This window comes from Neolamprologus brichardi, chromosome 10 (assembly GCF_056152115.1).
Source record: "Neolamprologus brichardi isolate AB-2024 chromosome 10, ASM5615211v1, whole genome shotgun sequence".
In the NCBI taxonomy this organism is placed as follows: Eukaryota; Metazoa; Chordata; class Actinopteri; order Cichliformes; family Cichlidae; genus Neolamprologus; species Neolamprologus brichardi.
Window position 1 is genome coordinate 4,666,164 of NC_142113.1, and position 16,296 is coordinate 4,682,459.

A 16,296-nucleotide genomic window follows, 5' to 3' on the forward strand; every position below is an offset into this window, starting at 1 on the left:
TTCAAGTCCATGTCTGATTTTCTTGAAGCATGAGGCATTGCTGACAATTGAGTGTCCATCCCTTGTAGCTGTAATTTCAGAACCCTTAACTTTAGTCACTTTATAGGGTTTTGCATTGTATGGTGTGGATAATTTGTTGTGCTTGGGTTGGCGATGCAGCACTGTGTCACCCAGTCTGACGCGACGAGTTGCATCTGCGATCACCTTCATCTTGATCTTTGCACTATCATCCCTTGCTCTCACTTCAGCGTCTGAACACTTCCGTGGAGTGGTGTTAACGAAAGGGAGCTTGGTGTATAGCTGGCGTTGAAACAGTATTTCAGCTGGTGAGCTTGCTGTTGTGCAATGAGATGTAGATCTGTACTCACGAAGAAAGATGTTTAGTTGCTGTCTCCATGGTGTGCCCTGCATCTCGGCAACTCTCAGTGCTTTGCATAGGGTTCTCGTAAATCTCTCAGCAATGGCGTTCGCCTGAGGCCAACAAGGTGTGATTTTTGCGATGATGAAATCCTAGGTAGTCTGCAAACTGTGAGAAAGCCTCACTGTTAAAAGGAGGACCATTGTCAGTTTTTACTGTCCTTGGGATTCCAAACATGGAGAACACTTTGTCAATGACTGGGATAACAGAAGATGCTGATGTTGAGCGTACACTTTCAACGACTGGATAGCGAGAATACTCGTCTGTGATAACGAGCAGGTATTTCCCCCGTAGGGAGCGGTCCATAAACGTCTGCACTGACACTGTGCCAGGGCGTTTCGGGTAATGGTGACGTCTGCAGAGGGTCAGTGTGTGTGACAGGTGTGCTAGCTTGGCATGGCAGACAGTTTTGAACTGCAGATTCTGCTTTCCGATCAATCTCTGGGAACCATACTTTGGTACGTAGCAGCGCTTTGGTCTTGACGATACCCTGGTGCCCTTCGTGTGCCAGTTGTATTGCTCTTTCTTGTAGGACAGTTGGAATAACTATCCTCGTGCCTCTGAGTATGAAGTCAGATGAGTCAGCTACTGTTAGTTCACTTTGAACATGTTTGAATGATTTCAAAATGTCAGCATGCTGGGATTTATCTGTTAGATGCCACGTGTTGTTCCTGATGTGACCGATGACTTCCTGCAGAACCTGGTCTTTCAGAGTCTCTGTTTTTATCTCGTGAAGTGTCATGGCTTTTGGGGTAGAGTGATAAGAGAAGAAATTGACATACTCTTCTGCAACCTTACATGCACGAGCACTTTCATTCTCCTGTGTTGGCACTGGATGACGTGACATAAAGTCAGCTGGATTATCAGCACCTTTTCTGTATTCCACTCTGAAGTTATATGGCTGAAGTCTCAGTCCCCATCTTTCTATTCTGGCAGGTGGTTTTGATCTTGGGTTATTCCAGATGATTTTGAGTGCCTTGTGATCGGTCACCAGTGTGAATGGATGTCCATAAACATACAAATGGAAATGTTCACATCTCCACACAATGGCGAGTGCTTCTTTCTCAGTCTGCGAGTATCTCGTTTCCACATCACTCAGTGCTCTGCTTGCATATGCAATAATGTGCTTCATCCCCTTTTCATCTTTTTGACAGAGGATGGCGCCCAGTCCTACTGGACTAGCATCAACAATCAGTTCAGTCTGTCTGCTGGGATAGAAGTAGGACATCGTCGTGTCGCTTGTGAGACTGACCTTGAGTGCCTGCAACGCAGTTTCTTGGTCTTGACCCCATGTCCAAGGGGTGGCCTTGTGTGTGAGCCTGCGCAGTGGCTCAGAGATCGATGAGAAGTCTCTGATGAACCTTGAGCAGTAATTGGCCATGCCAAGGAGACTTTTGATGTCAGCAGGTGTTTTTGGGTTGGGAGCGTGTTGAACTGCTGCAACCTTTTTAGGATCTGCTGAAACGCCACCTGCAGAGAAGATGAAACCAAAAAACTCAAGTTTTGTTTTATTAAATTCACACTTTTCTCGATTCAGAGTAAGACCTGACTCTGATAGTCACTTAAAGAGAAAGATTGCTGTCATGATCAGCCTGGTCCGAGCCAAAGACTATAATGTCATCACTGAGATTTTTGACTCCGTTCAGTCCTTGCAGCGTCTGATAAATAGCATTTTGGAAGACTTCAGCTGCAGAAGAGACTCCAAAGCTCAGTCTTTTATTGCGCCGAAATCACAGATGAGTAGTGAACGTCGTAATGTAGCGGCTGTCAGGGTGTAATTCAAATTGGTGGTATCCTGCCCCGAGATCAAATTTTGAGAACACCGTAGATCCATTCAGCTCATGGATTACATCATCAATCGTGGTCGTGACGTTCTCGTTCGATTGCAGTGTTTGCTTGTCTCATGTCCACACATATCCGTACGTCGTCCGGATTCTTTGGTTTTGGCAGTGTTACAATGGGTGAAACCCACGGTGTTGGTCCCGTAACCTTTTCAATCATGTCATCAGCTTCTAATTTCTGAAGTTCGTCCTCCACTTTTTGACGTAAATGAAAAGGAACACGTCTGTGTGGTTGACAGGTTGATTTTACATCTGTGTTTATATGCAGTTTCACTTGAAAATCTTTGAGTTTTCCAATTCCCTGGAAAAGTTCTGGGTGTTGTTCTACTAGCTTGTCTGCAACAGAACGTTGAGACTGAGAAGAGACTGCAGTGACAATATGGAGGAGTCCCAAGGCTTTTCAGGTTTCAAAACTCAAAAATATTGAAACCTCCTCCTTTAATGACAAAGAAGGAACACCTAACTGTTTTGTCTTGTTTTTCCACACTGCACCTGAATGCACCACACACAGGGAGAGACGTAGATGAGTGGTATGGGTAAATCTTGATGTCTGTAGAAGTCAACGTAGGACGTGGTGTCAGTTTGTTGTAGGTAGCTTCAGTTAAGCAGTTAGCAGTGGCCCCAGAATCGATTAGTACCGGTATCTGGGTGCCCATTACTCTGACTTCAGTATGTGGGAGTTTAGGATGTTGAGCTGTGTTCACCACATATACATAAGCGTCATCACTGCTGGATGTGTGCCCTGTCTCCACGTGTGCAGCGCTATCTGTTACTTGATGAACGGTTTGCGGTGGCAGATTTTTCTTCTACTTCTTTCCACAATGTGTCTCTTTTCTCTTTGAGCGACATTGCTTTGCAAAATGATTGTATTTGCCACAAGAATTACAGAGTTTGTCTTTGGCTGGGCAGCCTTGCTCATGAGGATATCTGCCTCCACAGTTTCCACAGCGGTTATTCGGCTGCCATGAGGGTGTCCATTTGTTTCTAGCCGTGGTGTCACGTCCTGTTTTGTGCTGTACTTTATTAACTGCAGCTGTCTTGTCAGCTTCCATCCCTGTAGCTTGCAATTCAGACAGCTCACATGCACGCCCATGATTTAATAGATCATCCAACGTTAAATCAGGTTCTCTGAGTGCTTTTCTACGCAGCTGTGATGATGTACAGCTTTGGATAATTTGTGTTTTGATTTCTGCAGTCATGTCTGCAAACTCACAGTTTTTGTCTAGAATCCTAAGGTTGGTGTGATAGTTGTCCAACGTTTCACCTGATTCCTGCACCACTTTCCTGAATAGATAAATCTGATACTGCATGTTTTTCTTAGGCGCAAAGTATGCTGACAATTTCTGTTTTGTATCTGCGTACTTGTCGCCAACCGTTGCTAACGTGTCGTAAACGTCATGCACTTTTTCACCAGGCACATGCAGCAATAATGCTCTTAATCTTGCATCTCCAATAATATTCATTGCCGTGGTGTGGTTTTCAAACCTCTGAAGCCATTTCGTCCAGCGAGGTCCGACGGAACCGAGGTCGGTGTCCGTGTCGAAGGGTGGAAGTGAAGTAGCGTGTGCAGCCATGTTCTTGTCTCCTAAGCTCCGGGTAGGGCAACTTCCTTCGTCTTGCTTTGGTTGTAACCTTTACTCTCGTCGCCAATGTAATGTTTGCATGCCTCAAACATTAATGATGACACCTTCAGTATTTCTCAGTTCCATTCTTTAATTCTCAGGCTTGCAGCGGCAACACAGTCTGCAGCGCTAACATCTACCGTTTTCTGTTGTCTCCTTTTTCTATATCCTCCTTCCGCCTTACATTCATCCTTTCAAAATAAAAGTTCTGTAAACATCACAGGTACCACCGTCTTTCCCTCGCCCAGTTTGAGGGCGAGTAGGGGTGGGCGATATAAACAATATCTGATAGAAACGATATAAATTTGGCCAACAATAGAGATTTTGATTATACCGCTCTATCCGATAGCGCATGTTGATGATGTCATCAAGCTGCGCCTGTTTTGGTCGAAAGCATAGCGGCGGCTAAAACCATTATCATCTGCAAATTATGGCGGGCGACAGTCATAGCAAAGAGATGAAGCACTTTTGAAATATGGGGAAAGCCAAAAACTGGGCTTCCTCCACTTCCATAACATTGATTCATTAATGTTGAATTCTCTCGCAGCTGTTCTATTCCCATGTTGTTGCAGTATATTAATAACTAACCTCGTATTGTGGATGAATAATCTCAGTTGTTCTCCTGACTGAAGTTTGGCCCGTGTATAGCATCCTGCTATGCAATTGCATTTGTCCCTGACCACCAGAATCCCTCACGTTAACTTTTAATGAGTGGAACAAAAGTTGGCGTTCATCCTCCAGCTTCACTGTGCTAATGTTATGCTAACATAGCTGTGTCGCTAGCAATCACGTAGCACATCATTATATACCAGGTAATCCAACTTCAGTAACCCTACAAACGCCACTGCCGTTTAGTTTTCTGTCTTCATTTATGTTGGAAGTGTTAGCAGAGCTGTACGTTTTCATTAGTTTCAAAAGTCTCTGTCAGAACATGGTATGAAATGTTTAGGTGTAAACTAGCGAGCTAACTTCCTGTTAACTTCTAACTCCGTTAAATTTAATAAATTCTGTTTTCATGGATGTAAAGCTTAATTGTTACACCCGATAAAGCAGCAACGCTGAGGATTTAATTAAAGATGAAAGAATTTAGACCGTTTTTAACTCTTAGTGTTCGTTTGACTTTGGGACCTGAAATGGACGGAGTTTTGGACCCAGATTACTCCGCGAAGCTCCTCACTACGGCAGCCGTAATGCTCTGACAATCCATCAAGCAGTGCGGCTTACCAAAGTTGTGCTAAAAAAAATTTTCTTGACGTTTTTTAAACAGCACGCAGAAATCGGTTCGAGGTCACCAGAATTCATACATAAGGCACATTCTCGATTTTTGAGAAAATTAAAGGATTTTTTTTGTGGAAAATACGTTATACAGAAGAAAAGAATATATATCAGTGATTAGAGCTGGGCGATAGAACAATAACGATATGTATTGCGAAATACCTTTTTCTCGATAGAAAAATTAAATTATTGCGATAGACCTCATCTTTCTCTCTCTTCCTCTCTTATAAAAAATGAATAGCCAATACAAATTAAGTAGTGCAGAGCCGAACCAATCACAGCCGCAGCATCACGTCATGTATCTTGTTATGTACAGCTCAAGTGCCAAGCCGCGCATGTGTATTTGTTTGGGAAGCAGCCAGCCGCCGTGAGGCCGGGTAATGGAGAAAATGAGTGTTCCGACTAGAGAAAAGTCTAGGTGACCAAGTTACCGAAGAGAGCACAGATGACGGTTCCAATGCCGGAGAGATTGTCGAAAGGAAAGGCCAGAGAAGTTCCGTAGTGTGGAGGTTTTTAGGCTATTTGAAGTCTGACAAAAAACAGAGTAACGCGCACTGTAAATTGTGCCGAAAGCATGTTTGCACAAAGTCTGGAAATACAACAAACCTTTTTTATCACCTGAAGCAGTACCACCCACGCTCAATCTCTGACTGAAAGCGCTAATTCGTCATCGAAAACAACCAGGGGAATCCCTGTGAAGCAGCAACAGTCAATTGAGTCTGCTTTCTCCAGCGTCTTACCATATGACAAAAAAGCTAAGAGACATAGCAACATAACGAATGCCATAGCTTACTGTCTTGCTAAAGACATGCTACCAATAAACACGGTCCACAATGAAGGATTCAAGCAGCTAATTAAGGTAATGGATCCTCGTTACCAACTCCTTGAACATAAACATGTCTCTCAGACAGCGCTTCCAAAGCAATATTATAAGTTAGTCAATTTTGTCTCTTCTGTAAAATAAACTAAGATTTATTTTTAGAATTAATATTTTGTTTCTAAGTGGAACCGACAATTTAGTAATCTGTTTTGTTTGTTCTACTTTGAAACTTAAAGGCTTTAGCGGCTACTTTTTGTGTAGTTTGTAATATTTGCCTTTATTTTGCCTAAACTGAAGCCTCATTTTAAGTACATCTGCCCTGTTGAACTTATTGTGGGAAATAAATATTTAAATCAAAACAAGCTGCTGATTATTTCACATTTTACTTGTGAGCAACAGCACATTTAAATCTTACATATATAGTTATTTGGCTTATATCGTGATATATATTGTTACCGCACATGCTTCAAATTATATTGCGATATGGATTTTAGGCCATATCGCCCAGCCGTACTCAAACGGTCTCATCAAGTCCCGATTTAATTCGATTTATGCTGTGTTATCAGTGTTTGCATTGATAGCATGGCTGTGGTGTCATATCAGTGTATGCTCTCGGTGTTTGCTGATATCAAACTGTGGTATGAGGACCACTGTGGGTTGATCTTTGTAGTGATACTCACTCCGTTTTTTGTATTTAGACCTGGTTTATTTCTGGTATAGTTAAATATTTGTATATAATCCCCGCAGCTGTCAGACTCTATAACAGGGGTCACCAGCCTTTCTTAAAACTGAGAGTTAAATGAAATTGTGAACAGTTTGGTTCATCTTTAGTTATATGGTTCTATCCAGCATATTCTATCTTGATATGCTGTCTTATCACAGGTTAATTTTTCAAAAATATTAACAATGATTTATGCAAGGAAAGGGCTACATACAACTCTTTATTTCTATTAATGTCTTACTTCATTCCTACCTGATTGACATGTTTAGGAATTATGAGTGATTGGCTCACTGTAGTGGTAAAAGTTGCTACCAATCAAATTATGATATGTTAAAGTTAAAACAAAACACAACTGACTGTTTTATATTATATCTAATATATATTATGTAATTATCCTTATAATTACAAAATGTTTTATGTAAGATTTATGTTTTGTAATTTAAATCTGACATCACAAAAGTATTTTAGAGTTTGAATAATGTGTTTTTTAACTGCAGTACACACAATACTAATTTTGAACAATTTTATCCAGGTTCCTTGACACCAGGGACTCCTCCAGGACCATCGCGTTCAGTTACAGAGTCGGTATGTCCACGGTGTGCCAGATCATCCCCCAGGTAGCGACGGCCATCTGGGACTGTCTAGTGGACGACTTCATGGCTGTGCCTTCACCTGGAGACTCATAGAGAAAGTATATACAGTGGTCCCTCATTTATTGCAGCAGGGTTTCTCAGAATAACTAGCCCCTCGCCACACACTTTATACACTTTATTATTTTATTTTTTTACACACACACATGAAGATTAGTCACAGTTCTCACAAGTTGATTCTCACAGTGCAAACCTTTGTAGATTTCAAAACGTAAAAGTATCATTATGCCGTGTTTTTTCTTCGTCTTCCTGCCACTTTTGTGCTTCTTTTTCCCTCCAGGAGTGATGATGTCATCATCACTCCATAAGCCAATGAGATTATCACATGACATTTATGAACAGGGATATCTCTTTTTAACTGTTTTCAATTTAACGTAATATTCAAGTGTTTCTTAGTTTTAGACTAGTTGGTTAGTCTTTTTCAATGTTTTAAACCATATCCCAGGTTTTTACTTCACCAGTTTTAACAAGCAAATAAAAGACAGAGCTTAATTCTGTAAAGATTGGATGAAAAATACTCAAAGGATAAATTCAATTGGTTTATTATTTTGTTACATAAGTTGAAAAAAGTAAAACAAGTAACTACAGAAACAACATAAAAGGAAACTTAAACAATCAAATAAATAAATGAAGGGGGGGGGGAGAAGGGGTAAGGGGGGGAGGGGGGAAGGGAGGAGGAGAGAAAACCCCAACAATCCCCTCTGAGCAAGCACTAGGCGACAGTGGGGAGGAAAAACTGCCTTTTAACGGGCAGAAGCCTCCAGCAGAACCAGGCTCAGGAGGGGGCAGTCAACTGCTGGGACTGGTTGGGGGGGGTGAAAAAAAGAAAAAAGATTAAGAAGGTAGGGAATATGTGTTAGGAGAGAAAGGGAGAGGGGGGACAGGAGAGGTGAAAATTAAGATGGATCACAGGTGGAGGAGGACGAGGCTAAATCATCTGAATAACCAGCAGACGCCTCTTTTCTTCATTTCCAGGTATTTTTCCATGAGCGCTTTTTTCTCCAGGATAAGGGTTCTCAACTGATCGTTTGTTTCTGCATTTTGCTCCTCGAGTTGCTTGCATCTTTGCTCCATTTCTTTTAATCCTGCTTGTTCTTTTCTAGGCTTTTCTTTCGGGTCTTCGTACGTTTCCTCCTCCATTCGATTTGCCTTGCACATGTCTGTATTTCTCTCTTGTTTTTTCTTGTACATCTCTTCTATCAGGTCAATTTTTCTCTTGAATACTTGATGCATAAGCAGCAGGTATTCATATTTTTTCTCTTGTTGTTGCTTTTGTGCCTGCATTTCACTTATTTGGCTCTTCAAGTCACTGACCCTCAACAACATCTCATTCATGAGCTCTGAGTGTTCTTTCCTCATTCCATCGATCGTACACTGCATCTCTGAACATTGTCTTTCCAGTATTTCCTTTTCTCTTTCCAGGTCAGGTGTTTTCTCCCTCATTTCATTACAAAATTCTCGCAGTTCTAGATTCCTTCTCTCAAAGTCCTGGAGAATACGTTTTTCTTCTTCCTGTTTCTCTTTTTCTTCAAGAAGCTCTTTATTTTTGCACTCTGTTTCATCAAACCTGACTTTCAGCTCTACGTACATTTCCCTCATGGCTTTGAGTTTGTCCTCCATTGGTATTTCTTTTTCTCTTTCCAGTTCAGGTGTTTTGTCCTTCATTTCATTACAAAATTCTCGCAGTTCTAGATTCCTTCTCTCAAAATCCTGGAGAATACGTTTTTCTTCTTCCTGTTTCTCTTTTTCTTCAAGAAGCTCTATATTTTTGAACTCTGTTTCACCAAACCTGACTGCCAGATCTACGCACATTTCCCTCATGTCTTTGAGTTTGCGCTGCAATTGTATTGTCTTTTTTCTTTCCAGTTCAGATGTTTTTTCCTTCATTTCATTACAAAATTCTCGCAGTTCTAGATTCCTTCTCTCAAAGTCCTGGAGAATACGTTTTTCTTCTTCCTGTTGCTTTTTTTCTTCAAGAAGCTCTTTCAGTTTGTGCTCCATTTGTACTTCCTGTTCAGTCTTCTGTTGGCGGATTTTTTCAATTGTTTTCTCAGCTTCATCGAGCTTTCCTTGAAGTATCTGTATCTCCTCAATAGTAGCTTTCTTTCCTTGAAGCTGGGCAGATGTTTCTTTTAATTCGGCACTCTGTGTTCCCGATGAAAAAATACGGGAAAAAAAATTCTTTCGTCCTTGACCAAACTTCATTCCCTCATTGATAATTTTTATATCAGGCTGCCGTTGCTGTTTTCCTTCCAGGTCTTTATTTCGTGCTTCCAATTGTCTGCACTTCTCCTCTAGTTGAAGCTTCTCTTCTTCAATTTGTTTAACTTTGTCATGGAGGTCAGAGTTTTCCTTCTGACTTTCCTGTAATGCCCTTTGGATTGATAAGACAACATCCATGGTAATTTCTCCTGAAGAGATTGGCTGGCCAGACCACGAAGGAGAGGCAGCATTATTTATTTTTCTTTGTCGGCGTTTTCGTCCCATGTTGGAGCCTGTGCACAGTGACTCTGAAAAGGCTTAGAAATATTTCCAAATGTATCTCGTGTTGAACGTTTGAAGTCTGCGAACAAACTGTTTTAAAATTGCTGCTTCTGATCCCTATTTATAGACTTCAGAACTTCAAAAGATCAAAGGTATTAATGATGTCACATCTTGTGACATCATCATTCCGTAAGCCAATCAGATTGTCACATGACATTTTAAAATGGGGATGTGTTTTTTTTTGTTTTTTTGTTTTTTTTTAAAGTTTTTTTGGAGTTTTCACCATTTGCTCCAGGAGCTGCGCCTGGATGACGGCCGCTTTCAGCGGTACTGTTATGTTTGCATGCCTCAAACATTAATGATGACACCTTCAGTCTTTCTCAGTTCCATTCTTTAATTCTCAGGCTTGCAACGGCAACACAGTCTGCAGCGCTAACTTGTTCATCTACCGTTTTCTGTTGTCTCCTTTTTCTATATCCTCCTTCTGCCTTACATTCGACCTTTCAAAATAAAAGTTCTGTAAACATCACAATCACCTCCTTTTTTTTTTCTTTAACAAACTTAGGTACTCAGTGAGGTGAATTATTAATCTGAACCTATGATAACAACACCTAATAAAATTACTGAACGTTCTTATTACTTGAGTTTCTCCACACCTAAACATCACTTAAACAGCACTGCATTTGCGCAGATCTCTGACTAATCACTATCAACATTCAACACTAGAATACTGGTTACAGTGTTAGATTCAGGAACAACAAACATGTTACACGCAGCGTAACCTTTAACGGGTCACTCAGATATTCAAGTCTTAGATCTGATGTAATCAGACAGATGCATAGGTACGCGTCTGTTTGATCTGACTGGGTATCTGGGCTTGTCTGTTAAGGCGGGGTCGACATGTCGTCCAGGTGGGGCATCTTCAAGTCCATGTCTGATTTTCTTGAAGCATGAGGCATTCCTGACAATTGAGTGTCCATCCCTTGTAGCTGTAATTTCAGAACCCTTAACTTTAGTCACTTTATAGGGTTTTGCATTGTATGGTGTGGATAATTTGTTGTGCTTGGGTTGGCGATGCAGCACTGTGTCACCCAGACTTAGTGAGTGTGGTCTGGCGCGACGAGTTGCATCTGCGATCACCTTCATCTTGATCTTTGCACTATCATCCCTTGGTCTCACTTCAGCATCTGAACACTTCTGTGGAGTGGTGTTAACGAAAGGGAGCTTGGTGTATAGCTGGTGTTGAAACAGTATTTCAGCTGGTGAGCTCGCTGTTGTGCAATGAGGTGTAGATCTGTACTCACGAAGAAAGATGTTTAGTTGCTGTCTCCATGGAGAATACGTTGTCAATGACTGGGATAACAGAAGATGCTGATGTTGAGCGTACACTTTCAACGACTGGATAGCGAGAATACTCGTCTGTGATAACGAGCAGGTATTCCCCCGTAGGGAGTGGTCCATAAAAGTCTGCACTGACACTGTGCCAGGGCGTTTCGGGTAATGGTGACATCTGCAGAGGGTCAGTGTGTCTGACAGGTGTGCTAGCTTGGCATGGCAGACAGTTTTGAACTGCAGATTCTGCTTTCCGATCGATCTCTGGGAACCATACTTTGGTACGTGGCAGCGCTTTGGTCTTGACGATACCCTGGTGCCCTTCGTGTGCCAGTTGTATTGCTCTTTCTTGTAGGACAGTTGGAATAACTATCCTCGTGCCTCTGAGTATGAAGTCAGATGAGTCAGCTACTGTTAGTTCACTTTGAACATGTTTGAATGATTTCAAAATGTCAGCATGCTGGGATTTATCTGTTAGATGCCACGTGTTGTTCCTGATGTGACCGATGACTTCCTGCAGAACCTGGTCTTTCAGAGTCTCTGTTTTTATCTCGTGAAGTGTCATGGCTTTTGGAGTGATAAGAGAAGAAATTGACATACTCTTCTGCAACCTTACATGCACGAGCACTTTCATTCTCCTGTGTTGGCACTGGATGACGTGACATAAAGTCAGCTGGATTATCAGCTCCTTTTCTGTATTCCACTCTGAAGTTATATGGCTGAAGTCTCAGTCCTCATCTTTCTATTCTGGCAGGTGGTTTTGATCTTGGGTTATCCAGATGATTTTGAGTGCCTTGTGATCGGTCACCAGTGTGAATGGATGTCCATAAACATAGAAATGGAAATGTTCGCAACTCCACACAATGGCGAGTGCTTCTTTCTCAGTCTGCGAGTATCTCAACAGAGCTATCGAGGGGCTTGAAACATGGCGCCTGTGTTTGGCTTGGCCGCTGTTGCTGCTCCGTGTTTTTGTCGACTGCTTCAGTATATTCTTTTTTATCTTGTCATCTCATCTGTGATATATCATGAAGGTCTAATTGCTACTCTGATCTACAGTTCACATACATTGTTGAGTATCAAAATATGTATGGAAAAAAATTTTGACAGCTGGCAGAGCTCCCACCAGGCTTTCCCTCCGCCGTTTGTCTGCCCTCCTCCCTCTCCCGACTACCAGTACCTGTTCTTAGCTCCAAACTATAACCCAGGAGCAAAAACAAGGTTAAGGAGGTCGTCTAGAAGGGGCTGTAGGTCTGGTGTACAGGCTAAAAGGAAACGCGCCCAACAGAGGGGATTTCTTCCGCTCCATGGTAGAGAACGTCTCCGGTATTTGGTACCAGTTCCCCTCCAGCACGCGGATAAGGCCGATCGGTTACCACCTACCCAGCCTTTCATCACGGGCGAACAGAACGATTACCTGGATCGGCGTCTTGTCTGGAGATGCGGGATGTTTTCACTTTGGCCTATCATTCTACAAGACCACAATTCCACAGCTAGAGGTACCGGGAGACTACGTCCTCATTCCAGGTGTCTGCTGTCAATTCCCCGTCAATCAGCTGTTGATGACGTCAGCCTGTCACCTCCGCTTCAGATCGCTCTCCTGAACGCTCGCTCCATAGCCAACAAATCATTTGTACTGAATGACTTTTTTAGCAGTAATAGTCTGGACTTCATGTTTCTCACGGAATCTTGGCAGCGGGAGAATGAATTTATCCACCTTAATGAGCTCTGCCCGGGCGGCTGTCGCTTCATCGGGACTCCGCGTTTGGACCGTCGTGGTGGTGGTCTGGTCACTATTCACCGAGACAATTTCGCTTGCAGGACTGTGGACTCTGAGTTTTCCCTTCCTTTGAGTCACAACTTCTTAAGGTTGGTTCTTCAGATATATTTTATTGTGTTTTAATTTACCGCCCTCCCCGGCCCCGCTGGTGTTTTTATTAAAGATTTTACGGACTTTTTATCTTCCATTATTAAACTGGAGAAAGTCTTAATGATTGGGGATTTCAACCTCCACGTGGATGATCTTAGCTGTAGCATGGCCTCTCATTTTTTATCTATTAAAGACTCTTTTAGTTTTATTCAGCATGTCTCTGGGCCCACCCATGTTAAAGGCCACACCTTGGACCTTGTGTTTTCTCTTGGCTTAGACATAACTAATGTCTGTGTTAAAGACGTATAAGGGAGTGACCATTCCTGTGTTTCTTTTAGTCTTAGCTTCCCACTGTACGCACCACCTTCTAATCTCATGTTCCATAAGCGGTTCATAAATCAGGATGTTGCTTTGAAGTTTTCTAATATGTTGGACCCTCATGTGATTAGTGGCTGCACTGATGTTGATGTTGCTACACAGTGCTTTAATAATCACTGCTTGGAGATTTTAAATTCAGTGGCACCTATGAAATCTGTCATTGCTGCCCCAAAAAGAGCTCATCCATGGATAAATAATGATGTAAGGAAGGTCAAAAGAATCTGTAGAAAAGTAGAACGTCTTTGGAAATCAACCAAACTCGAAGTTCACAGGCTCCACCTTAGGGAACTTTGGGTTTCCTTACATGAAACCATAAAAACAGCCAGATCAGCATATTTTTCTCAGTTAATATCATCAAGCAAGAGAAATTCCAAGGTACTGTTTGACTCCATAAACTCTATTGTTTCCCCCGTGGTCCACCGAGTACCTGTGACATCTATATCTGAGAGTGATGAGTTTCTGAATTTCTTTGTGGATAAAGTTGATCATGTCCGTATGAGCATTGGTTCTTCAATACCATCTGTTTGTCTCTAGATCACCTCCCCCTCATTTACTGTCAGTGTTTAACCCAATGACCATACATGACCTTTCACTCCTGCTGGATAAAATGAAAATTACCACTTGTGCAAATGACATTCTACCTGCTGGGCTGCTTAAAAATGCTCTCTCTGTCATTGGCCCCTCTATTGTAGAGATATGCAATGCCTCTCTTTTAACAGGTGTGGTCCCTACATTCTGTAAACATGCTGTTGTTGAGCCAATATTAAAAAAGAGCCGTTTGGATCCAACTCAGCTTAAGAATTATAGGCCTATCTCTAAGCTTCCATTATTATCGAAAATTCTGGAAAAAGTAGTTGCAGATCAACTTACCACTTTTTTAGAAAAACATGAAATTTATGACAAATTTCAGTCAGGTTTCCGTAAAAGTCACTTAACAGAAACCGCATTACTTAAAGTCTCTAGTGACATTATGATGTCAGCTGACTCCGGAGCATCCTCAGTCATGGTTTTGTTGGACTTGACATCTGCCTTTGACACCATTGATCATACCATCCTGATTAACAGGCTCCGGGACGTAGTTGGTGTGTCTGGTCTGGCTTTGAAGTGGTTTCAGTCGTACCTCTCCAACAGATCTTTTAGTGTTTTTGCAAATCTGTTTATGTCACATTCTAAAGATCTGAGATGTGGGGTACTGCAGGGTTCAGTTCTGGGTCCTATTCTTTTTCTTTTGTACATGTTACCTCTAGGACTTATAATTAGGCAGTTCCCTGAGGTGTCTTATCACTTCTATGCTGATGATATTCAGCTCTATTGTTCTTTTAAGCCGATGGAAGTCCATAAACTGTCCTCTTTAATTAAATGTTTAGCTTCCATTGAACAGTGGCTTGGTGACAACTACTTACAGTTGAACTCTGAGAAGTCAGAAACATTAATTATTGCCCCTGACAACCAGATATCTCTAATCAAACAGCATCTTGGTTCTCTTGGCTCATTGGTTCACCTGAGCCTCGGGTACCTTGGTGTGATGTTTGATTCTGCCATGTCCCTAGAACAACACTCTCGCCAGTTAATTAGGAACTGCCTTTTTCAGCTAAGAAACATCTCCAAACTGCAAACTTTGCTGTCTAAGACTGAGTTAGAAATGGTTATTCATGCTTTTATTTCTTCTCGCTTAGATTATTGTAACAGCCTTTTTCTTTGTTTGAGCAAAAGGAATCTTGACCGTCTCCAGTCAGTCCAGAATGCTGCTGCAAGGCTTTTAACTAAGACACGAAAAAGAGAGCACATTACACCAGTGTTACGTTCATTACGCTGGCTTCCAGTACATTTCAGAATTCATTTTAAAATCTTGGTACTGACTTTTAAAGCTTTGAATTGTGATGCCCCTTCTTACATTTCTGATCTTTTAGAACCAAACGCTCCCTCTCACAGCCTGAGATCTTCTAATCAAAGGCTGTTGGTAGTCCCACGAACTCGTTTTAAGACCAGAGGAGAGAGATCTTTTAGAGCGGTGGCCCCCAGGTTGTGGAATGCTCTCCCTACATCATTACGTTGCCTTGATTGTATTTATTCTTTTAAAAAGCAACTTAAGACTCATTTATTTAGATTGGCTTTTAATTAGATTTGTGCTGTGTTTTATTATTAATGTATTTTATGTATTTCTGTTTTATATTACTGTGAAGCACTTTGTGGTTTTTATCCTGTGAAAAGTGCTATATAAATAAATTGATTTGATTTGATCTCGTTTCCACATCACTCAGTGCTCTGCTTGCATATGCAATAATGTGCTTCATCCCCTTTTCATCTTTTTGACAGAGGATGGCGCCCAGTCCTACTGGACTAGCATCAACAATCAGTTCAGTCTGTCTGCTGGGATAGAAGTAGGACATCGTCGTGTCGCTTGTGAGACTGACCTTGAGTGCCTGCAACGCAGTTTCTTGGTCTTGACCCCATGTCCAAGGGGTGGCCTTGTGTGTGAGCCTGCGCAGTGGCTCAGAGATCGATGAGAAGTCTCTGATGAACCTTGAGCAGTAATTGGCCATGCCAAGGAGACTTTTGATGTCAGCAGGTGTTTTTGGGTTGGGAGCGTGTTGAACTGCTGCAACCTTTTTAGGATCTGCTGAAACGCCACCTGCAGAGAGGATGAAACCAAAAAACTCAAGTTTTGTTTTATTAAATTCACACTTCTCTCGATTCAGAGTAAGACCTGACTCTGATAGTCGCTTAAAGAGAGCTGTAAGATTGCTGTCATGATCAGCCTGGTCCCTGCCAAAGACTATAATGTCATCACTGAGATTTTTGACACCGTTCAGTCCTTGCAGCGTCTGATAAATAGCATTTTGGAAGACTTCAGCTGCAGAAGAGACTCCAAAGCTCAGTCTTTTATA

At 41.8% G+C, this 16,296-nt stretch overlaps 1 protein-coding gene across 1 annotated transcript; it reads right to left on the reverse strand.

Annotated features, from left to right (window-relative positions):
• Positions 1-8,280: 8,280 nt before the first annotated feature.
• On the reverse strand, positions 8,281-9,874 carry LOC148100818 (uncharacterized). The gene is made up of 2 exons (XM_087846794.1): positions 9,341-9,874; positions 8,281-9,181 (listed from the first exon to the last, which is right to left on the reverse strand). The coding sequence occupies exons 1-2, from the start codon at positions 9,832-9,834 to the stop codon at positions 8,281-8,283; spliced, it is 1,395 nt and encodes a 464-aa protein (XP_087702920.1). The 5' UTR covers positions 9,835-9,874.
• Between the last annotated feature and the right edge of the window lie 6,422 nt (positions 9,875-16,296).